The following is a 24,282-nucleotide window of genomic DNA, read 5'->3' as shown; positions in this document are numbered from 1 at the left end:
GCTTGCAGCTCGGAGTTTGGAGTTTGGCGCTTGGAAAAGTGCAAACGGGAGCTACTGTATCTGCATTTAATTAACCCTATAACGGTTCGCTAGCCATTCGATGGTTTGAATTTGAATTCGTGAATTATATGATGCGGTCACTAAACACGAATATTTTCCCCGCCATTTCTTAGCATTTTTCCAGCTTTTCAGGCCATGCAGTTGGGATATGTTTTCTTTTTCTGTTTTTCTGTTTTTGAAACTGGCTCTGGAGGAGCGGCTTTTGTTATCGAATGCAAAACTATTTAGCCATTGCATGTTGTTAATAATTTTAAAATCAGATTTCCGCAAGTTTGACGCAGACACGAAGGTAGTCGGCACAATCGACTTAGCTGGAGGAGTTTTATACACACATGCCTTTTTTTCTGTAGTTTTTTGAGCTCCATGACGTGTCCGTGTCTTGATTGCGGTTTCTGCCCTTAAAAGAGGCGACCGATGGAGGCCCAAGCAGCGCCAACTGCTACTTAAGGAGCCTCATTCAGGAGCGGATCGGCGGAAATCGGGGCCAGCGGAGGAAGCCATAGCTCCTGACAATTGTTGCGCAATTACACAGAAGACCTATGGGCACGCAACTTTTGGACGGTTTTGCGGTCTGCTGCAGCAAGGATTTTGTACCAACTCAAACTGAAACCGAGAGAGCCAAATCGAATCGGAGTCCGGGCAGACGCCTAAACCCAAATCACGCCTCACAAAACTGCAGCAAGCAAACACAAGTGGCTGCCTCAAGTGGCTAATGTTGATGTTGCACGGTGAAAAAATGTGATGTACACCTAGTGCCATCTGACTTCTTTTCCATGAATCTTGTAAGAGTGTGTGAAAAAACTCATATTTAAAAAAGTAATATCATTTTTTAGGTAATATGATGATATCTACAACAAAAGAATATCGTTAAATCATAAATTGACAATAAAATAACTCATTTAATGTTAAAGCGAAAGTCACTTTAAAAGTATCACAAATGTCAAGTGAATGACATTTTTACTATGCTCTTCGTTTTGTGTGGTATTTTTTCTAAGTGTGCTATTGCTACCGCTGCTGATGTGGCCGCTGCTCCCGTTTTGCTGAAGTTGCTGTTGTTGCTGCTGCTGCTGTTGCTGCTGCCGCTGGTGCCGCTGTCCTCGGGTTCGTCCTCAATCACGCCATCGCCATGCACATGAACTACATTCGGACCGTCTTTCCTTGGATCCGCTTAGGCCGCACTGGCCCCGAATCCGGCGAGCAGTGCCCGAGCAGAGCGAATCCCTGTTTGGATGTTTCTGTTGCTGCAAAATCAATGTTGACGCAAATACGTGTATGTAGAATCATTTTGCCGACAGTTCAGACTTATTTCTTTCGCTACCGAATTTAATTGGATTTTCTCCCTGACTTAAGGGCTTTAACTGCTGTGGTATGTGGAAATCATTTCTGGCCCCAGACACGCAATGCGATCTTCTGCCCCCCCTCCTAGCCGCTCATTTTTCAGCTGGCCAACTGCAAGTTTACTCCACTCGATGATGCAGTATCCCCAGCTCGGCGACACTCCCCAAACACCTTGAAGCCCCCGGAGCCCCCTCCAGTCTGGGGAGCAGTAAAAACTCACTTAATTTAGCAACTGCGAGGAGTTAATCATTACATTCCGCCGGCCGAGTGGTGCGTGCTCGCCGTGATATCGAAGGAGGAGCACATGACTCAGCCGCCCGTCGATTTCGGTATCGAAATCTGAGTGACGGACCCGAGAAATGGATTAAGGGATTACATCGCCATCACACCTAGCTCTGAAAATATTACAAAATAATTTATCTAAAATCCATCAAATTATGAATCTTACTAATATCATATGTTTTATGTGTATAGTATAGTTTGTATAAAGTAGGTTTACCTTTCTAATATTATATGTTCGTCATTTAAAGTAATTATACAGTTACATATGATAAATATAAAAATATTTAATTTTTGTTATTAATTAATACTTTTAAAATTATCTTAGAATAGCATGTTTTGATCAACTTAATATTCGTCATGCAATAATGCAGTGAAAACAACTTAAAGATGGTGTACCCTTCATAACTCTGTAAATGGAGCACATTGATTATAATCCACATTAGTGTACATTTACGATGTGTGACCTTCTTTAAATTGCGATTTGCCCCGTAGAATGTCACAGTTAATGGCATTTCAAAATCAATTTCGCGGTTACACCAACTTTTAAGAAGAATCAGGAAGTAGTTGCTGTTTGAACAACAATGGAGTAATGGAGTACGTAGATTTGTTCGCTTTCGCGTTACTCAGCAAAATTTTGAGCCCCATTTGTATGCAAATGGGAAAAAGCAACTGGAGCCAGACAAAAAGCGACACTTTAATCATTCTGAGCAAGCGCTAAACATTTCCGACCAACAAAAACAGAAACTTGAGCATATTTCCGCTGGCTTTTGTCTCTGAAAGAAGGTCTAGCGCTGAGAAAAACATATTTCACTACGTATCTGAAGAAAAAAATTCCATAACTATTTCTAACTTAAATAACATCCAAGATAATCGATCAATATGGATAATTTCTCAGAGTAGAATTTAAGGGTTACATTTAAAAGTTAAAGGTTACTTTTTAGAAATATGCTTGGCAATCAATTGTAGTTAAGCCGGAAGATGTATTGCAACGTCTTTTGTATCTTATCTTTTATCTTTTGTATAATTCTCTTGGTGTAAAGACTCCCCAGCGAAAGGTTTTTCCTTATGAGGAAGCTACATTGCTGCGCCTAAAAGTTATTTTCTATTTGTTTGTTAGCTTTACGAAATTCCTACTCTTTGTTTGGGTTGGAGGAGAGTTCTACCCCAGGGTTCTTCACGGTTCACCAAGCTGGCGGCCCACTCCTCCAGCTCGACCCCCCACCCACCAAAAAAAAGACTATGACCCCCGCCTTGGTGGAAATCAGCATATGCATATGCCTACATGTGGGTAAACACCACCGCGTCGCTAACCACGGCCACAAAAACTCCGCCCGGCCTGAGCACTTCTTGTCTACATTGTTTGGAATATTTTCAGCCGGACAACGGACATACGGACATACGGACAAACGGACAAGCGGACAAACGGACGGTGGACAGGCGAGCAAACAAAAACAGGAAGCGTGGCTACCACAAATATGCACGGCAGACAGGGCTGGGCTCTTAGTTTTTGGGTAACTCTGGGCTGGGATGTAGATACTAGATGGCTATCTGGCTGGAACTTGGCCACTTACTGCCGAAATAATGGCGGCCGGCAGGCGTTAGCCAAGGCGGCCATAATTAATGCGCCCATCCCCGAAAAAGTTGCACGAAAAGCAATTAGAAGCAGGCACACAGTCGAACGCCCTTAAATGGAATTTTCATTTGTTATATAAACTAGAAATTTAATATAAACACAGTACTTCTGGGGCATTGCTTTTATTTTAGTTGTTTGAGTATCTTAATTCCAAAGACAAGAGATATTAATTCAAGATAAAAAGAAATGTAAATGATTTTAGTGTGCTTGAATTACTTAAATACTTACTTAATTAATTAACTTAATTATTTAAAGTTAGCAGGATACCTTATTGAATATTAACTTGCATAAGCAACAATTTCTTAAATATTTTTACACCACCCACGTTTTATGTAATAACAGTTAGTAAACACATTAAATGTATTAACATTGTATAAAGGCGTAAAATGGATATTCGTTTTTAAATAGATCTTACTTTCATAATTTAATAAAATTATCTGTCGTAATATGAGAATTAATAAATAAATTCACTGTTTTAAATGCACATACGATAGACATACTAATAATCTTATAAAACAAGGTTTTATTTAAAGAAGTTGGCCCGTAGCAGCGGGCATAATTTGTGTTGTTTTGGAGGGTTAATTTGCGCCCCCTCGGGCGGTTTGTTAGATACAGTGATAAATGTTTAATTAGCCGCGTTATTAATCTAATCAATCATGCAGGCCGAAATCAATCAGGAGGGGGAAGTGGAGGGGCTGGGCAACGCGAGTTAATTCCGCTGCTTAACATCCGATCAACACTAAGACCCCTCCAATCCCCCCTCTCTGCATCGCTGGCTCTTTGGCCTTCTTTGAGTTTGCATACTCCTCGCCCATTGGGCACAGCTCTGTATTGCAGTTAACAAGGGAGTGAAGGAGACAACTGTATAGCTAGTGGGCAGCTGCTGCTCTGCTCTCCAGACACGCCTCTCACTCGCTCTCACTCAGTTTGCCAGCCAGCTTGAGTTTGGCTCAAATTATGTAAGGTGAGTCGAGCTCAACGCGCTCTCCCTCTCTTTTAATTCATTTTTTTTCTTTTATTTTTTTTTTGTAATGTATGTATGTATGTTTTTTAGTGGAAGCAACTTTTGCCTAGTCTTCCATCAACATAAATAAATTAGTACGCCTGCGTTGGCCAAAGTTCTGTGTGCTGCGTGTATGGTTGTGCATTTTGAATGGCAAAACTTGTGCCTCTCTATCTCCGTAGAATCATTGTTATTTTGCGCTGGCAAATTACAGGCCATTAAAATTGATTATTTTCCATTATCAGTGTGGGCGGTTGTCCGTTCGCCGCCTCTCTGCCACACCCCCTGGAATCAAAGCGGGGCATAGAAAAGCGCGGCAGCAATGGGGAGTTGCAACAACAACACCTCTGGTTGTGCAAAAATCATTTCATGTTAAAGGGCCCAGGCACACATACACAGACACAGTTGGCGGCCATTATTACACGGCTCCTGATTTCTGTAATTCAGCCAACCAGCGAACAAGTGGGAGTGAGAGGGGAACAGTGGGCGAAATAAATCAATTAGCCGACCCATCTTCACCTCGTGCCGCTCCAGTCACACCACTGCAATCGCAGTGCATCGCTCCTTCCCTCTCGCTCTGCGCAGCCCTATCTCGCTCTCTTTCTGTCTCCCTAGTTAATCGGTTACGTCGCTGCTTACCACCTTCTTACCACCCAAACTGCACACCCCACTTGGCCAGTAACCACCGCGGTGGTTGGCCAAAACGAGTGGAGTCGCGTCCAACGCGGATTCATTGGTTTCTCGTCCGGCCAAGTCACCTCTGTCCGCCAAATGTCCCGTGTAATGCGCTTTTTGCGCATCCTCCTTTTTGGGGCAGAGGCAGAGGAGCCAAGGATATTGGAACCACGCAGAAAAATTAGATATATCTTATGATGATAATTCAAAAAGTTCGGATATTGGTTTAAATTGTTTCAAGCGGGCAAACGGAGATATCTCTTTTCGGTTATGTGCAGTTTGAAACGAGATATGGTTTTATATAAGATATATCTATAAGCGCAGCTTAACCTTATTTATAAGTATAATAAAAAAAATATTATAATATAACAAGAAATATTTAATTTAATACATATATTTATTAGTATATCCGTTTTATTTTCCAACTAATAGCTTCTGCCTTTGGTATTTTTGTTGCAATTTTAAAAACGGTTAAAAACGGTTAAATATAAGATCGATATTACATTATGAAATAGACACCTTTTCCAAATATATTTAAAGATTAAAGGTAAGCTTTTAGTTACGATTTTATCATACTATTGTGTTTTGTTTGGGTTCCATTGCCAAACATCACTGAAGCTGCTATAGGTTTTTTCCAGTGCTAGCTTTGGTGATCGATGATTGACAGCCATTTCGTGGTGTCGGCATTTCCATATAAAAACTTTTCCAACGCGCCAACACCACGTATGTATTACCAAACAAAATCGCCGATCAATTAAAAAGGCCGAAAGCAACTGGTAGCGCAGCTCTGGCCAGAAAGTTTTCATAAACAATGCACTGCAATCGAATGGTCGAGTAATTAATTATTGAACTTTTACAACTGTTTCGCTTTTCTTCACATTTCTTCCACCGCTGATTTTGCCTCTCACTTCCACACAGCGAACTGCTCAATGGGGCGACGCTCAAAGCGAGCACGCACACACGCTCACACTCACACTCACACTCGCAGAGGCGGTGGAAAAAAAACCCCTGAATGCTCAGTGGCAAACCGACCACAAGCACAGGCAAACCAGAATGCAGCAACAACAGGCACAGCCACAGCCACAGCCGCAGCTATAGCAACCCGATCCAGGTTTTGGCCAAGTAAGATATTGCGCTGCCGGTGGCTCCGAGTTCAGTCTCATTCAGCGAGTCGGCGGGCGTTGAGTTTGAGTGCGAAGTGCGGTGCGCGTCGAGTCAGCGAGCGTTGAGCAGCAACAACACGACGCAACAGCAGCAGCAGCAGCAGCAACAGCAACAGCAACAGCAACAGCAGCAACAGCAGCAGCAGCAGCAACAGCAACTTGCAACAGCAGCGGCGGCAACACAAGCGTGCGGTTCCGGTGCGCGTTTTCGAGTGGCGTTTCGAAAAAAGTTCACAAATAATCGCATCAAAAAACCGTCGGTGAAACAGAGAGCCCCACACAAAATGCCGCCTGTTCACTGAGAAAAAAGGGGGAAACACCAATTGCATTGCTGGCGTTTTAGAACTTTGGAAGCGTGGCATGGCAACCAGCAGCTCACCCGGGCCCACAAGGACAACTGCAGCCATCAAAGTCGCCCTGCCAGGAGCAGCATCCGCCATTCCCGGCACCACCACCATCAACACCACCACCACCACCGCCACCCAATCCCCCGGCGCAATCATGCCCATGGCCGCCGTGCCATTGCCGTCGCATCTGCAACTGCTGGGCAGTTCCGCCGGAGGCGTCGGCCAGCCGGCGGCAATCACGCCCGTTTCGCCCACGGCAGCTACCACAGGTGAGTGTTTGGCTAATTAAGGCTAAAAAGGCTAATGCTAAATGCGTTGGATCGCAACAAAAAGATCACTTCTAGCCGAACAAAAACATTTTGTAGACCTCGTCGACTAGGAAACACATTAACTTTCTGGGTGGAGTTAGGAAACACTTTAAGTTCGCACAGTTTTGTTTTTATTTAACAATTTTAAACGATGGCTTTGAAGTTATAGAATTCACATCCCGAAGCCAGTGTAGTTACTTTTATTGAACTAAAAATGTACTACTTTTTAGTACATTTAGGCTTAGGCTGGAAGTTATACCTAAAACACCAAAAAAGACAATTAATGTATTGATATATACTACTAATTATTGTTAATAAGCATATTTAGCTTTTTGCGTACAAAAGCAATAACTATATAAGCTAGGCAACTTCCAAAACGTTTTTTCTTTACTCAGAAGATAAAAAAATATAAAATACGATTAGTGTCAGAACATGGAATTTATCTTCGTCCAATAAAAAGCTTGCAGTTTGTATTCTTATAAAATTCGTACATATGCAAGAAATTATGTTTTTTTTTAAATACAGGTTTGACTTATTGTATTTAGCACAATGCTTAAAAGCTACTAAATTTGCTTTTAAGTTCACTGATTTTCCGGTCGTTCGATGTTTGATTTCGCACGAGAACTACAAATGTTGTATCTTGACTAACATTTAAGCTAAGTTCGCCGCTTTCTTAGTTGACTTTACTACCAATATTGCCGCGCTGCTGCGGCTGCCCCTTGTGGCACTGCCAATGCTGCACGCCCCATGTGAGCGGCAAGATTCGGGCGAATTCCGTGAACTGACAGGGATATCGGAATCGGGGGTCCGAAACAGTTTAAAACAAAAGCCAAGCGGCCGAAAGAAACTGGTGGCACTAGTCAAATGCCTGCTGGAGCAGTGCAATGATTTGGAAATTTCACAACAGCAACGGCAACAGCGACGCAGCAGCAGCAACGGCAGCAGCGGCAGCAGCAGGAACGCAGCAGCAGCAACACGCAGCAACACACAACGGAGCTGTGGCAACTGTTTTGGTCTTTCGCACATCAGTGGCAATTTGTTTTGCACAAGTATGGGTTGTCAAATAAAATTAGTTCACGTCGGCGGCCATCGAATGTATCTGCAAGATACACACTCACACACATGCAGTTGTCCCCCGGACGGAAAGAGCGGGCGGCGCGGGCAGCAAAGCTTTGACTTGTCTCTGGAAGGTGTTGGAAGTTGCACAATAAATAAATAATTATAAAAAGAGCCCCGAGAGGTAGAGACTCGCTGCAAAAGAGACACCAGGCTGCGGGGGGATCTTCGGCGGGGGTATGGCAGGGAGGGGGAAGGGGGGAGGGGCAGTAGGTAGGTACATGGCATACATTGAAGTTTAAGCATAGGGCAGAAACCATACTTAGGGCTCTCAGGTTACGTGGTGCGTGTATTCGCATTATTCTTAGAAAGCCAAGCGTATAAAAGGTGTGCACAATGATTCCGAAGAGTGCCTCAGTTCGGTGGGGCTCGGTATGGTTTATAGTGTGGTTTATAGTTCGGTTTTGGTATGGTTGGGTTTGCGATTTCGTATGCACATGGCCCGAACCCCGCTGCTTACGTTACTTGCCACTTGCGTTACGTTTGCGAATATGTGTGTCACCCCAGATGGCGATTCTTCCGGCTAAGGAATCGGGGCTACCATTTCAGGACTCTTTAGTCGTTTTCGAGAATATGATAAAAAGAGTGGAATTACTAGTTACTAAAGTGTGCCGTTTGGATTACCTAACTATATTTGATATACAGTACACCTACAAATGCTTAGCTTACAAAGATACAAAAAGAATTGTAAGTAATCCATACGGAACATTTTCACACTTTTTATGATCATAACTAAGATCATAGTTCAAACAGCATTACATTGTTATATTGTGCAAGAAAAATAATAGTAATAAAGATTTTTTAATTTAAGGCGCGCACTACCTGTTAAACTTATAATCTCTCCCCTAAATCCAATCCAATGCAATAGTCCATAAAAAATTTTCCCCAGGCTTTCAGATGAACATAGCAAATCAGGTGGAGATAAAATTAAAAAGCAATTATGCATCCCTGAAAAGATCAAGGTGTTTTATTTCACTTTGCATATACGTAGTAATAGCCGAGCATAATCCAGAGCCGTACAATGAAATCCAATAAAGGATGGCATTAAATTAGAGTGACTTATGTAAGAGCACGTCGCCCCCCGCAGCAGAATTCCTGGAGCTTAGGAAAATGTGCGAAGATCGCAGTAATGCGCACTGGCAGTAAAAACCAGAAGCTTCGCTTTCCAGAGGACGAGTAATGCGCTGCGCGCGACAAACAAGATCAGCGAGCACTAACTGAAGGGGATTGGGATTGGGATGGGAATGGGTATGGGTATGGGGATGTGGTTAGGAGATCGGGATGAGGATGCGTCTGCGTCTGCGTCTGCGTCGAGGAGCCACATAAAAAGCGAGCAACTTTAATTTATATGCGCTGCCTGGGAGAGGGGGAATGGGAGATGGGGGAACGCGGCGGGGCTGGAGCGGCAAAAAGTTACCGGTAGCAATAAATCAAACTATCAATTGAATTCCGAGGCGATCATCACTTGTGGCGAGCTGCGATCCCCAGTTCGAGTTCGAGCTTCAGTCCAACTCCGATCGGCATCGCTTCTTGTTATAAGTCTCACGCTGACGTGCGAACGGACACACTGCGAGAAATCCCCACTCACTCCAAAAATCAGATCCATTTTTGGGGATATACCATACATTAACAACACAGCTTTGAAGGCAGGAACAGCAACAGCTATAAGTATTTGCTCAAACATAGCTATAGCTCTTGTTTTAAATTGTCATCAGTTGTTTTATTATGTTGTTTAAGAAGAAACAGTCATTCGCTTACTTTAAATATAGCTATCATATATATCAACTTATACAATTTACTTATTGTCATACTTGCTTAAGACAGATTGTAAATAAAAAGGGATTGTAAAAAGGGAAGAAAAAAAAAATATATCAATTTATAACAATTAAAATCCGAATATTTCTCTATGAATTAAATTTAAATTCCCTATTCCTAATTTAGCTGTTCTAGAAGAGCGCAGCTTTGAAAATCCAAATAGTATCAAATACCATTGTATTCAATGAAACAAAAATATATAAGCGACATATGCAAATGTTAGGTACCCAATTAAAGGCGCAGTGTACTCCACGCAGAAGAAAAGCGGATGGTTTGGCTTTTGGGCCGTGGTTCCAGCGATTTTAAGCCGCTTTTGCAATTGACTGAGGCGCATCGCAGGGCAGTCGGAGCTGTCGCATTGCGTAGTAAATCATCGGTCGATCCATAGAATCTGGACTGTGACCAGTCCGGGATCGGGACTGGGGCAATCCGGGGGCAAACCCACCGCCTGTTGACATCCAAGTTGGCCGGCTGTTGCGGCGGCATAAATCAAGCATGGCCATAACCGCGGCCACAACAATTGGCGCAACATGCGAGTGCAACAAATTGCAGCCGGTCACTTTTAAATGGAGTAAGCTGGTCCAGGTCCCAGTCCCAGTCGCAGTCCCATCTGCATGGGGTTTAATTAGCCCGGGAGCTGGTGGAGCTGGTGGAGCCGCTGGAGCTGACGTGGCAGGAGGAGATGCCCAATCGAAGTGCATACTGGGAACACGATGGCATGCCGTCGCCACACACGGAGCTCGATCGCACCAAAAAAGAGGTGTTAAAATGTGTGCAGTTCTCGCGATCAGATAAAATGTCAAAATGAACATAAAAGCTTCTACATCCGAGGAATGGCCAATTGCTGCCAGTCCAGTGACAAGCGATCTGCCATCCCATGCCGCGATTCTGCGATTTCGATTGTGATTCCGATACCGAGATCCACACATCCAGGGCTCCACAGATCCACTGATGCAGAGTTCCAAGCTCCAAGCTACAAATTGCCAGCGAGAATTTCATAAATTCCGACTGGAATCAGCAGTCGGTGTCAGCGGTAATGGACCACACCGCGTCCATTATGCCCATAAACGTTGACACTTCCGCCACTGGACGGGGCATAGAGGACGGACCAGCTCCTCCCGGCTCCTCCACTTTGACTTTGACTCTGACTTTGACGTCGTCGATCAAAAACACACCGAAATTTGTCCGCTGTCCATCCCAGTGCCCCCCAAAATGATCGGAGCCCCAGTCTCCAGATGATCGGGCTACAAATTTCTTGGTGTTTCTGTGTCACGCGCGGAATGCCGGCAACAGCTTCGTTTAAATTCCAATTGACGTTTAATGATTTGGCGAGCCTGCACTCAGAAAAACAGTGTTTAACAGAAAATGCTCAAGAAATAACAAGATAACATAAGAAATGGTATATTAGCTGTGTAATGGGAAATATGATACTTGTTTCTTTAAATACAAGTATTAAATATCAATTCTGTACTAAAATACTTTATATTCAATACTATATTTTCTGCCTTAATATCATAAAATCTTATGATCTTTAATTATGAGCTCATACTATATTTTCTTCCCTAATATCAGTTGAAAACTTAAAGGGTGCCCAAATCTAGTTTCCCACTTCTAGCCACACATTGTTCTCTGTGTTCTAATGATGGCTTGTTTGCTCTCCCATTGCAGTTCTCGCCCAGCCGCACAGCCTGAGCCCCTCCACGCCCATCCTGACCCAGGGAGCACCCCCAGCTCCGGCGCTGGGCGGCATCTTCTGCGGAGGCAGTGCAGCGGCGGGACCAGGAGCAGCAGCCGCTGCAGCGGCCACCAATCTCAATGCCCTGGCCTCGCAGCACCGACTACTGGAGCTGTCCCGCTTCGGACTGCGGGGATATGATCTGGCCCAGCATATGCTATCCCAACAAGGAGCCGTATCCAAGCTGCTGGGTGAGTGGAGGGGCCTTAGCCAAGGGCAGTTGGCAAGTGGGAAAGTGGGAGAGTAGGAAGTCCTACGTGGTCTAGACCAGCCTGACCAATGCGATCAGCGACATGACGCGGAACCACAAAACACGCGCCCCAAATGCAATTGCCAAGTGTCCCCAAGCGTTCCAATCGATTTGCACGGCTCCGTTTGTTGGGGTCACGTAAACACGACAAATCGATTGGCAATCGCCGTCGCCCCCACCTGCACCTGGACGCCCCTCGTCGCCTCCTGCCCCCCAGGAAGCCTGCAGCAGCCGCACACCTGTTGCCACCTGTGGCCAGAACACCCAGCCATGTCAATCTCGATTTGCACACATCTGCACTCGAAGTGGCTAATTGGAATTGCAGGCTTAAATCTTGAGCCGGAAACAAAGAATTCTGCGGCTTTTAGCGGTTGCCTACAACAAGAAACGTAGCAATGTGATTTTAAAGGTTAATATGATCAACTTTTGACACCCTGGAGTAGGATTATTTCAGGGAACTCTATCTTTAAATGCCATTTATGCTGTGACATATCTTTGAGATCACAAGCTTATAGGTCACAGCCTTAAATAGTTAATACTGAATCATTTTTGGGAGCACTTCCTTATAAAAGAACATGTTAAACAGCAATTCAAATGATTTAGCAGCTAACTATGGAAGTGCTGTTTTGTTTAGTGTGTCGGGAAAAGATCCGGCAAATAAATCTGCCCATTCACAAATATTCAGCGTAGCTCCAAATCGCGCCATCCGATCTGCGTGGATGCCATTCATTCCCATTCCAGTCAATGTAAATTGTGCAAATAATTTCCGTTTTGCACAAAAAGCTAGCTGGAAAACAAATGCACAAGTACGTTTGTGCCCATTCATTAATTTAAGGCAGCCGAATGCGCCGTGAAAAAATCTGGCTGGCAATGTGGAAAATGGAAAATGGAAAATGGGTTCTGCACTCGAAATCAAAAGTAATGTTGGTTAATCAGGGGATTAAAAAAATGTCATATCTGGAATTTGCCCATAAATTAACCGAAATCAAAGATTACACAGCTAATTCGGCGACGTGAAGCGACATCACTGCCATTTTCTCGCTGTGTAATCCGGCGACAGAGCCCAATTTACAAGATAAACGCGCGCGCCTGTCAACTGCTTCCGACGAATTATCATTTGAGCCGACTTTGTGACTCCGCTGACTCCGGTGGCTACAACTGCGACTTGGAGTCTGGGCCGCTGAGCTGATGTCAAATATTCAAATTAGCGCTCCGCTGAATGGACGCCGGCTGCTGGCTTAATTGTCTAGTTAGTTAGTGGCCCGGAGCAGGCAGTCAACAGGTAGCAGGTATCTGCCATTCCATCTCTGCCATCTGCTGTGTGTGCAAGTATCTACTATCTACTATCTAGTATCTGGTATCTGGTGTGGTGTGTGGAAGCCTCCAAAAGCGATACAATGCGCCCGCCGGGCTTTTGACCCATTCGAAACGCCCACACGGACTCGCCAGCTTGGAACAATGTGAAAATTATGCGAGTCGCACAATACTCAAGCCCAAGGCACTGGCAATAGAAATGAAAACAGCCAAATTGATTGCACAACTGGGAGGGGGAATGTGTCTACTTAGGTTTACACAGCCGGACACGCCCTCAAGCGAACAGATTTGGGGCTCCCAAATTCATTTGGCTAATTATGCACATTTTTCACACACAATCAGGGCCAAATTTGTTCTCAAAACAGCAGTAGTCTCCACGATCAAACATAAATCAACATCATGAATGATATTGAAATGGAAATTACCGCTTTCAACTGGAAAGATTGACGCTTACTTCAACCAAAAGCCAGGCAAAGTCATATCACTTGATAAGATTAGATATAAACCTATTCGGCCCAAAACTATTTAAGAGATATTCTTCCTATCTTTTATCCTTACAAGTACTACAGCACCATTTATCCATCTTGCAGGCACCCTGCGACCACCTGGCCTAATTGGCGGCTCCAAGCCGAAGGTGGCCACCCCGACTGTCGTCTCCAAGATCGAACAGTACAAGCGCGAGAATCCGACGATCTTCGCCTGGGAAATCCGCGAGCGACTGATCACCGAAGGTAGGTGAACGCAAACAATGACCAGGAGGATACCGACTTCGATTATGGAGCAGGTTTAGGGAGTAGGGAGTATCGAATGGGAAGGGACACAATGCGAGTAGCTGGGCTAATTAACTGACAGGGAACCCCCGAAAGCGAAATTGGCCAACAAATGACAACGGTCGCGACAGGCGACTGGACTTGGTTCCAACTCGCTTACGCGCTTCTCCAGTTTCCCCAGCTTCTCCAGCTTCCCAGAACCACTGCTCCTCAGCTTGACAGGAGGAACTGGAAGGAGCAGCCATCAGCATCGGGCATCGGCACCGGATTGATGTGTTTATGGTGCTCGTAATGCTCGAATACTCGAATGCTCCCATGCCCGTCGAGGGCCCATTTAATGTTGTAAGGAATCGGTAGGATATGCATACACATATTGTTCCACTGCGGCAGATTTAGATTTATCGGTTGGCTAATTTATGAACATCCGCTGCGAGTCGTCCGATTGATATGTAAATGTGCTCACATTTGTGTCACTCATTTCGGGCTCCCTCCTCCGAAGCTGCGAGATAATCGCGGACGGAATAGGAGCCAGTTAAGTAGTCCAATCGGCGACTCAGCAACCAGTCCGTCACTTGACAGTTGCCCGTGGGCAGTGGTAGATGGTCAGAGGAGAGCGGACACTGAACAGTGGACAGAGTGCAACGAATCGATGCGATAGCCATCTCCCGCATGAGACGCACGAACACACACACGGCGAGATCGCAATCGCCCCGCTCATTACAGTCAATCTGCAGCTCATTTCGGGGTCACCAGCAGGTCATGATGCACTGCATCCGGTGCAGGAGACGTGGAGTATGGGTATGGCTATCCAAATCAGCCTCCTTCTCCCTTGAGGCCTGTCAATATCAATTGAAATGAACTGATTTTAGGCAAAACTGAACTGATTTTTAGGAAAAATCTTAATGTAAATCAAATTAAATAGATTAGGATTAGAAGTGACAAAGTTAGGACTCCAATTTGATTAGCTGGGCCAGCAACTACCAGTAAAAGAAGCTCGTTTTGGGTATAATAGGTATAACTGGGTATAATAATAACTCTAATTATTTTGGAGATAATTTCAAAGTAGTCATATATATCTTCCATATCCCAAGGCGTCTGCACCAATGCCACCGCTCCCTCGGTGAGCAGCATCAATCGCATATTGCGGAATCGAGCGGCGGAACGGGCAGCTGCGGAGTTTGCCCGGGCGGCGAGCTACGGCTATGCCATCCATCCCACGCACCCGCATCCGTACACCAGTTTCCCCACCTGGCCGGCGCATCATCCGCTGTGGGGAGCCGTTCCCCTGGCCACGCCGCCTCCTGGCGCCGGCGCGCCCCTCCCCCAACCGGGCGGCAGTGGGAGCAGCTATGGCAGTGATGGCAACATGAGCTCAAACCCCAACAGCAGCAACAGCAACAGCAACACCACCCACAGCAACGGCCACAACGGGGATAGCAGTGCCGGGAGTGGACGACTCTCCCTGCCGGCGCTTTCGCCGGACTCCGGGAGTCGGGATAGCCGCTCCCCGGACGCCGACGCCAACCGGATGATAGGTGAGCCAAAGTTCTTAGTTTACTCAGCAGCAAGGCCTGTTATGCATTCAACAAGTAATGTAGCACAATGGGCTGGTGTGCCACATAGACTGAAACGATTATGTGTTGCAGACATCGAGGGCGAGGACAGCGAGTCGCAGGACAGCGACCAGCCGAAGTTCCGGCGCAACCGCACCACCTTCAGTCCGGAGCAGCTGGACGAGCTGGAGAAGGAGTTCGACAAGTCGCACTATCCCTGTGTGAATACCCGCGAGAAACTGGCCGCGCGGACGGCGCTGAGCGAAGCCAGGGTGCAGGTGAGTCGATGGAACCTCCTTGCATTTTTTTGGCATACCAACTCGAACACCCCCTACTAACCACCACACAGACGGAGCCGACAGCTTCGGCAGCTCCGGCGATGAACACAGACAGCGAATCCCCGTCTCTTTTTTTATCGACTAACAAATTGTCTCTTCACCGATTGATCAACCAGGTTTGGTTTTCCAACAGACGAGCGAAATGGCGGCGCCACCAGCGGGTCAACTTGCTCAAGCAGCGCGACTCGCCCTCGACATCGAGCTCACCCACGCCGTTGGTCAGTCCGGTCAGTCCGGTGGCCACGACCACCGCCACAGTCACGGTCACGGCTCCGGTCCCAGTTCCAGTTCCAGTTGCAGTCCTCGAACCTGGCCAGCAGAAGCAGCCATATCCGTACAGCCAGCACGGCAACACCAGCAGCAGCAGCAGCCACACTTGCAACACCACGAGCTGCAACACCAGCAGCAGCAGCCACCTCCACATGGACGCGCCAGCAGCAGTGGCGCTGGCCACTGCCTCACCCACAGCATCAGCTCCATTATCAATGGGCGGTGAGAACAGCGCCTTTCGAGCCTTGCCCATGACCTTGCCCATGCCCATGCCCATGCCCATGACCTTGCCCACGGCATCGGCGGCGGCCTTCGCGCTCAGTTTCGCCCGCCAGTACATAGCCAAGTACATGGGCGCGCCCATTAATCTGGGCCATGGTTCGTCATCGGGCCAGGCGCACTCTGGCCGGGATTACCAGGCGGAGGAGGGGGAGGCGGAGGCGGAGGATGCGGACGTGGAGGAGGTAATCAACGTGGAGCACGACGCCGAGTGACCATTTCATTCCTATCGCTTTAAATCGAGAATTTAGTGCAATTTTTTACATAATTTATTCAGTTTCTATCACTACAAGCAACTTCTAACCGCGTGCTGAGTACAAATAAAATCGAAACGATAAGTTCTCACGAGTTTCGTATAATTGGTTTGGAAATTCAGAAGATGACACCCTTTGACACCTGGCGAAACACCTTTGACACGCGGGGAGCGGTGCGGGGCTTGGAGATCTCGAAAGAGACTTTTCGAAAATAACTCAAGTGGACAAATCTGACAATTTTGTGGCTACCAAAAGCGAAGTGAAAAGAGACACGGAGGTGTAGTCTGCCAGTGGCACAGGCTTCAGCTCCACAGACACCAACTCAAGTGGCTGGCGAGAGATGGGTTTGGGTACGCTGGGGATCTGGAGGGGATCTGCGGGGATCTGCGGGGGATCTGGAGGGGATCCATCGCTGGAGCCGGGTGATTAATGTGGCTTTAATTACATGCGCTGGCGAGTAGTCGTCGCCGTCCTCGTTTTTGTCGTCAATGTGTATGCTCGGATGGATCACTATAATTATATAGATGGCCGAATTAAATTTTAATTTAACGCCTGTCAAATCAGAAAACCACTGCCATAATCGTTCGCTCAAGTGATGATTCAAGATGATCCACGGGGGCAGCACCCGAAAACAGTTATTCATCTCATCGCTGATCGGTGAGAATCAATCGCGCTATGCGCCAACTATTTCTCCTCACCACCATCCATCCATCCATCCATTATTGATTGTCCGGATTGTAATGAGCCACCGAAGGCGTCAATTCCAGCGTCGATCGGTGATGAAAGAAAGACGCCTGCCTGCCAGGGAATGCGAAACAATTAAAGCCTGAATCTCCATACTGGATACCTGGATACCTGGATACCTGCGGCTTTCGATGAGTCGTCGAAATGGATTGTGCTCCACAAGCAGCGCTACACCGGAAAAAATGCAATCAAAGGTCCATTTGACATGAGTGCGGAGATTTCTCTTGTCATCAGGGCGCCATTAAATTGACATACAAACTTCGAGTGAATCCGCTAAAGGGAATGGTAAATGTATTATCAGAATCTTACCCTTCTTTTCTTGTTTCATAAATTGATCCGGTATGGGTACAAAATTAAAAGGGTTTAAAGAATGGAAAATATTATAGAGCATAGTTATATTCTAAAGCGGACAAACCTTGTTGCTAGTAATAGAAAATATGATTCATTAATATTACTTAATATTTCAGATCCGTTTATCTCAGTGGATTGTATCTAATGGATTGAATAGTCTTTCTCCGAAATAGCCTTTGTGTCCAAAGTCGCGCTTTGGGGTCATGTGCCGCTCTATTTTCGTTGGCAGCATCGCCTGCGATCCCCAATATCCCCGAATGGAGCTGGGATACCCAACCGCGACCGGACTGCATATCATCCCAGAGTTCCGACTGCATCCTTGCCGCAAACTCAGCCGTTGTCCGTTGGCTGTACCTGTTAATTGCCAAAGGCGTTAGTATTAAGTGGTTTTCGTGCTTATTATAAATATCTCTTAATTTTCGCCATCCCCACGTTGTTGCTGCTGGTGTGAGTGGCTAAATCTTGAAATGGCAATCACCGACCTGCGAACTGCCCAACAACCCAACATCCCAGACCAAAGGCAGCCATGTGGACATCGTCTGCGGACTCGAACTCGGACTCGTCGTCGTCTGCTTTGTTGTCATTATGTTGTGTTATTTGGCACGATTTGTTAAGCTAAGGAGCAGGAATGGGCCTCAGTTGAGGACTGGAGTGCAGGGGCGAACCCAGAGGGATATAATAATAACTAATAATAAAAATATATTTTAATTTATAAGTAAGTAGCTTAAACTTGTCAACGAAGTTAGGCTTATCAAAGTTAAAGGAGCAGCTATGGCTTAGAACCCCTTTGTGGGTTGCTTTGGCCCATGGAACCCCCTTGGCTCCGCCGCTGTCCTCGGATCTCCACTCCAAACTGAAGCTGAAGCTGAGGGCTGTGCGCGGTTGCATGATGCTGCCGATCGATTGGCTCCGAATCGATCAGCGGCGCGGCGCGGAGCGGCACCGGAGCGGAATGGCCAAAGCCTTGCGTCTCCGGTAGCCGGATCACTAGTCCCGGCTCCTCAGCCCCAGCCTCAGCATCGCCCGCCCCTTCTGATTTGGCCCTCTTTTCAGAGAGTTGCCGCTTCTGGCCATGGGATCGGGAGCCAAACTGGCGTCGCACAGCACAGAGGGCCCATATAATTGTCGCATGCAAGATCGCGGCCATCGACATCGGCATTGACAACCTGGAAAAGTGAAGGGGGGCTGGGAATGCGGGGGGATGCTCCGGACAGGAGGACATGAAAGGTAACGCATTGCTGCGACCAGGAGAATAAGTAATTCACTTAACGCTTTAATATCGCTGATAAATGCAGACCAATCTGCATTCCCCCCTCCGATCTCGGTTCCTTGGTCCTGGACGATCGCCACTCCATACATTTCCCCTTAATTGGTGCAATTTCGAGCGATTTTATTTTATTTCGCCTGCGTTCGTTGTTTTTCTCTGTTTTCCACCTTGGAGATCACCTGTGCCTGCGCAGACTTTGTGGCTGCGGCGTGCGAACAGTCCGCTCATTTGCATAAATTCAAATTCATTTGCACGTCATTGGGAATGGGAACCCGAATGCAAATCCGTATGCGACTGCGAATGCGATTCGAGCATTGTTTTGCACGTGTTGACAAGTTGCGAGGGGCTTGTAGTTCCATAAAAAATAAAATAAAAAGAGGGACGCAAAATAAAGCATAGGAGGAGCCGGGACCGGATGCCCCAATGATAAAATGCGCATCCTCTCCAGAACCCTCGAACCCATGGGTGCATCTTTCCTGGCGACCAACCGACGACGTCTATGCGAGTTTAATGCAAGCCTAAGCCTATAATTTGATCGTATCCACACAATAACTCAGCGCAAAGCCCCGAAATCCAACTTGGCCTCTGGGCGCTGGGAGCTGAGAGCTGGACCCTCTGCCCAACGCACTGCCAAATGCCCAGTGGCGCTCTTGGGGGCGTGGCCGCGCCCAGCAAGAGCAGTGACAGAGCCGATAATGGATGCGCAGCAATGCCATTTCTGGCAGATCGGGGAGTCCTCCGCGGCTTCTGATAAGACCACCACCAGCGGAGCACACTCGACGAAATCAGGCAAGTGAAGCTAACCAAATTCAGATAAGGTGGTGCTTGTAGGGAAGAATGCGGCTTAAATACGATCAATACTGTTCGTACGCTTCAATAATAAGTTAATGAGTGATGTTTTATAATGGGAAGAATCACTTCAAGCTAATGTAGCTATGAAGAATACAAGGAGCTCACAGCGTTTCTGAAGGAATCCAATCTTATCCGGACTTATTACAGATCCCTGATACAACAATGTTTCTCTTATCTAAATAAGCTTAGCTTTCGTTTTATATTAGAAGGAATCACTTAAAGCTACAAGGAACACACGGAGATCAAAGCACTTCTGAAGGAATCCGATCTTATAGAATTTATATTCTTGATAAAACAATGTGTCTCCTATCTAAACTCCTCTACTTATGTGTGCCACCATTTGATAAGTTATGAAATATTATTTCTCTTCTTAAAGGGTCTCCTATTTTTTCAGTGCATTCAGGACAAGTAGTTGTTGAAAGCGTCGAGCGAGTGCCCAGCCAGGAACGCCCGGCTCACTGGCTCACTTAGCGGGCAGGAGTCGCAAGTTCGCTGGACGTTGGACGTTGGATGTTGGATGTGGAGCCGGCTCGATCGATCGGATTACCCGGCAGGCTTTTCAATTCAACACATCCTATGGTCGGCGCGGCAATTATATGCTCGTAGCCGCTCGCATCCAGATCCGATCTGCCACGCCCCCTGGCTGGGCGTGCGACGGCAATTATAGCCGCTGAGATGCCAAAGACGCTGACTTAAATAAATGCGCGAGTTTGGAAATTGAAAGGGAATTAGCGGTGGGCAGGCAGCCGATCTGCAGAAATATTGTGCATAATTATATGCTAATCCGAGTGACATTGAATTATGTGCAGCCGCGTGTGGTCACTTACCTGTGGATTTTCAAAGGGCTCTGGAAAAGCGGGGGAAAGTAGAGGGAAATGCTTTTCAGGCGGCGCCAAACTCCCTCAAGTTGAAGCTCCCCTTCATCTCTGGTGGCCTTCCCACCCGCGGTCTGTTTGCATTGAAGTCGATCATGTAAGTAATTTCCCCTGTCCGGGATTCAAAACACCGAAATCGAATCAAAATCCACCGACAGTCGGTCGGTAGGAGATTGATTACTGTTAGGAGTGTGATAAATCGCTGTTTTTATTAACTTTTTCGGGATGACGCAGCGCAATCGGTGCTGCATCTCCCTCCATTCGCCACATGAGTACTGAAGATCAGATGGAAATCAGATCAGCGTGATAATGTATAATTTGTTGAAGGGCTTTCGGCGTGCTGGAAACAAAGGCGATGCCATCGAGTTGGGTTAATTGAATTTGCTGGAGAGCGGACAAAGATTTTCTGCAATATTGAGTCAATGTCGAGCACATTTAATTTAGGATATCTTTTGTCAAAAATTACCTTTATTATAAATGTTCCGCAAGTTACCAGTTCAAACAAAGCTTGCATATCATAATATTGCAATCTTTTAAAATCTCTTTGAGTAAATATGATTATTCCGTTTTGCGATTTAAAATTTAACTTTTAACAAATAAAATACAACAATACAAACTTTCTAGCCTTAAAAACAGCAGTTAATCAAATGAATGGATCTTTTAATGCAAGTAATTTAATGTTTTTGCAAGGCACACACTAAAAACTGCAGTTTGTGAGAGAAAGAGATATTTCGAAATGTTGCTTAAGTAAGCTATTCAAATAGCCCGCTCAATTAATAAAATATCGATATATCTCAAATCGTTCGCCGCCTATCGCGTGCAATCTGGTCACACTGCAAGCCCAAAAATCCAATTGGAAACTAGAGCTGGGTAAATATCGATAGAACTCACAACTCTCTTCGCTCTTCCATGAAATATTCGGCTTATCGATACTGCCGTGAGTGGTCAGCTCATCGCTAATTCCAAGTGGGACACGCTTAACACTTTTTTTTTGCCAATTTGCCATTAATTCCGTGCGTCCCAGCTGATCCACAAAAAATTCGCAACTTTGTTAAATGTGTTTAGCCAGGCGCTCGTCGCGATCCGTGGACTTCAAAGGCTCTTAAGCGACTGTGGCAGCTCCAATTCGCCCCATCCCCAGCCAAGATTGCACCCAAATCAGCGCCAGCGTCAGCAAAAGTTTCATTAGCAACTCGGTTATCAGCTGCCGAACTGAACTGAACGCCAGAGTTGGGCCAGAAACCATAGGAACCAGTTGCCATGGCGAGTCCCAGGACGCGACGGGTGCTCCAGGAACTGAAGCCCCAGGATGAGAACTCGGTGGGTTTGCTCCTTTGTCCAAACTCGCTAGATAAGCTTCAATTTTCTCTGTTTTTAACCGCCCAGAAATGCTTCGAGTGCGGCACCCACAATCCCCAGTGGGTCTCCGTGACGTACGGCATCTGGATCTGCCTGGAGTGCTCCGGCAAGCATCGCAGTCTGGGCGTGCACCTGTCCTTCGTGCGATCCGTCACCATGGACAAGTGGAAGGACATCGAGCTGGAGAAGATGAAGGCGGGCGGAAATCGCAATGCCCGCGAGTTCCTGGAGGATCAGGACGACTGGAACGAACGGGCGCCCATCACCCAGCGCTACAACTCCAAGGCGGCAGCTCTGTACCGCGATAAGATAGCCACCTTGGCCCAGGGCAAGAGCTGGGATCTCAAGGAGGCGGCAGCCCGCGTGGGCAGCAACAATAGTTACAGCGCAGGTGGCTCCAGCAACAGCAGCTACCAGTCGCGTCCCAGTGCAACAGGTTATGGCGGAAATGGAGGCTATCAGAACGGCGGAGGCGCTGAACCAGGTGGCTATCAGCAGTACCAAACGCAGGAGTTTAAGGACCAAAAGGAGGAGTTCTTCAGCAGACGCCAAGTGGAGAATGCATCCAGGCCAGAGTAGGATCTACATGGCATTCCTCCCTATTAGCTTTGATGTATATTAATTGATTATTCCAGAAACTTGCCACCGAGTCAGGGCGGAAAATATGCAGGTTTCGGGTTCACACGCGAACCACCACCGAAAACGCAATCTCAGGAGCTTATCGACTCGACGCTGTCCACCTTGGCCTCTGGCTGGAGCCTTTTCTCCACCAACGCCTCCAAGTTGGCCAACACCGCCAAGGAGAAGGCCGTCACCACAGTCAATTTGGCCTCGACGAAGGTGAGTCCTGACGCTCAACTCATATATCTTTCAGATTTTGATTCTTTACTTACCAACTTTATTTGGTTTTGTTCGATTTAACGATATTTAGTATTGTTTTGGGTAATTGTTAGCCTGCTGAGTTATTAAAAATGTTTTATAGCTGTAGATATGTCTACTTTTATGGAAATAGTTCGCATTGAATATGATAAGCGTATTCAGCTACAGATAGTAGATCGTAAATGTAGAAATGCACCTTGAAATCAGATGTGAACAGAATCTCTGAAGGCAAACCGCGTATTTGTTTGTTTATTTAGTTTATTGTTTATCTTATTGTTTGTATTATTTATTTGCATCTTTTTTGGTTGTAGATTAAAGAAGGAACTTTGCTAGATTCCGTACAAAGCGGAGTTACCGATGTGGCCAGCAAGGTCTGTAGTTCCGCTTCATCCAGTATATCTTCCCTAAACCCACATCCTTCTAACACATACCATACGATCGCAGGTCACCGATATGGGCAAACGAGGCTGGAACAATCTGGCGGGCAGCAACATTTCGTCGCCGCAGGGCGGATACAACGATCCAAACTTCGAGGACAGCAGCGCCTACCAGCGCTCCAATTCGGTGGGCGGCAATCTGGCCGGAGGATTGGGCCAGCAGAGCGGCGTTAGCGACAGCGACTGGGGCGGCTGGCAGGACAACGGCAACGCCAAGTCGCACATGACCAGCTCCAGCTCGTACCACAATCAGTTGAGCACCAGCAGCGGCACCGCCTCCGCCGGCCTCACCCGCGATGCCGATTGGTCTGGCTTCGAGGCGTCGAACTACCAGAGTTCAGAGACCTCCTACCAGAACGCTCCGTCCGGCGGACCGACTGCTCGCCGCAACATGAAGCTGCAGGACACTTCGCAGAAGCTGAGCGAGGGCTTCGAGAGCCTGGACGTGAAGAATGTGAAGCCCAAAACGGCAACGGCTTCGTCCGGCAACAAAGCAACCGCCGAGGATGACGCCTGGGATCTGCTGATGAACTAGAATCGGTGGCGAGCTCATGCGATTGTATTTTTTGTATTCCATTCAGTTGTCAAGTTGTGTCTCCTTTGTTATGTGTCTTGATGTCTGGCCGAGGCTGCAGTGCGCGCATTTAATGTAACTAACTGAATTGTGTATTCATTCTTCAACTTCAAAGATAAAGTGCAACTATTCCCCATTATTTCCACAGTTTAGACCAATTTTGTATAGATATACTTAACTAACGAATTACTTAGCTTAAAGTGTATGCCAGGACTCTGCGAGGGATGCGAGATGAGAAAATACATATTATGTTAACATGTGTAGACGTTGCTTTTTTAATGGGAATATATTGTTAATAATTTAACAACAATTTCAAATTCACTATGAATGTTTGGTTTTTTTGGCGAATCAAGCTGGTTCCTAAATGGCGTTGAGTGTAATTTAATGTTTAAGAAATATAATAATACATACTCATCTATTTTGAATAGTTTAGTATATTAG

The 24,282-nt window shown here is 46.4% G+C and overlaps 2 protein-coding genes across 4 annotated transcripts; both read left to right on the top strand.

Moving 5' to 3' along the window:
- Positions 1 to 6,005: 6,005 nt before the first annotated feature.
- Positions 6,006 to 16,594, top strand: LOC6545184 (paired box protein Pax-6). 2 transcript variants are annotated; one of them, XM_001972496.3, is made up of 6 exons: positions 6,006 to 6,770; positions 11,409 to 11,666; positions 13,630 to 13,770; positions 14,901 to 15,344; positions 15,456 to 15,640; positions 15,817 to 16,594. In XM_001972496.3, exons 1-6 carry the CDS (start codon positions 6,515 to 6,517, stop codon positions 16,462 to 16,464), a joined length of 1,932 nt encoding a protein of 643 aa, XP_001972532.1. In that variant the 5' UTR covers positions 6,006 to 6,514; the 3' UTR covers positions 16,465 to 16,594. The 2 variants fall into 2 exon arrangements, with proteins under 2 accessions (XP_001972532.1, XP_015013169.1); XM_015157683.2 differs by having other exon boundaries at positions 6,007 to 6,770; positions 15,834 to 16,239.
- A 4,877-nt stretch (positions 16,595 to 21,471) lies between these two features.
- Positions 21,472 to 24,104, top strand: LOC6545183 (ADP-ribosylation factor GTPase-activating protein 1). 2 transcript variants are annotated; one of them, XM_001972495.3, is made up of 5 exons: positions 21,472 to 21,912; positions 21,979 to 22,526; positions 22,587 to 22,791; positions 23,142 to 23,201; positions 23,275 to 24,104. In XM_001972495.3, the coding sequence occupies exons 1-5, from the start codon at positions 21,853 to 21,855 to the stop codon at positions 23,800 to 23,802; spliced, it is 1,401 nt and encodes a 466-aa protein (XP_001972531.1). In that variant the 5' UTR covers positions 21,472 to 21,852; the 3' UTR covers positions 23,803 to 24,104. The 2 variants fall into 2 exon arrangements, with proteins under 2 accessions (XP_001972531.1, XP_026832332.1); XM_026976531.1 differs by lacking the exon at positions 23,142 to 23,201.
- The last annotated feature ends 178 nt before the right edge of the window (positions 24,105 to 24,282 follow it).

Source organism: Drosophila erecta, unplaced genomic scaffold (genome assembly GCF_003286155.1).
Source record: "Drosophila erecta strain 14021-0224.00,06,07 unplaced genomic scaffold, DereRS2 tig00000021-arrow-pilon, whole genome shotgun sequence".
Taxonomy (NCBI): domain Eukaryota; kingdom Metazoa; phylum Arthropoda; class Insecta; order Diptera; family Drosophilidae; genus Drosophila; species Drosophila erecta.
Note: the sequence above shows the minus strand (reverse complement) of the source record. Positions and strands in the feature narration are given on the sequence as shown.

Bases quoted from the DNA above. Each gene is read 5' to 3' on its own strand.
- LOC6545184 (XM_001972496.3), top strand. From the start codon at position 6,515: ATGGCAACCAGCAGCTCACCCGGGCCCACAAGGACAACTGCAGCCATC. The intron at 6,771-11,408 runs GTGAGTGTTTGG...CTCCCATTGCAG, and splicing joins GCCCACGGCAGCTACCACAG to TTCTCGCCCAGCCGCACAGC. The intron at 15,641-15,816 runs GTGAGTCGATGG...TTGATCAACCAG, and splicing joins TGAGCGAAGCCAGGGTGCAG to GTTTGGTTTTCCAACAGACG.
- LOC6545183 (XM_001972495.3), top strand. From the start codon at position 21,853: ATGGCGAGTCCCAGGACGCGACGGGTGCTCCAGGAACTGAAGCCCCAG. The intron at 22,792-23,141 runs GTGAGTCCTGAC...TTTTGGTTGTAG, and splicing joins TCAATTTGGCCTCGACGAAG to ATTAAAGAAGGAACTTTGCT. The intron at 23,202-23,274 runs GTCTGTAGTTCC...ATACGATCGCAG, and splicing joins TTACCGATGTGGCCAGCAAG to GTCACCGATATGGGCAAACG.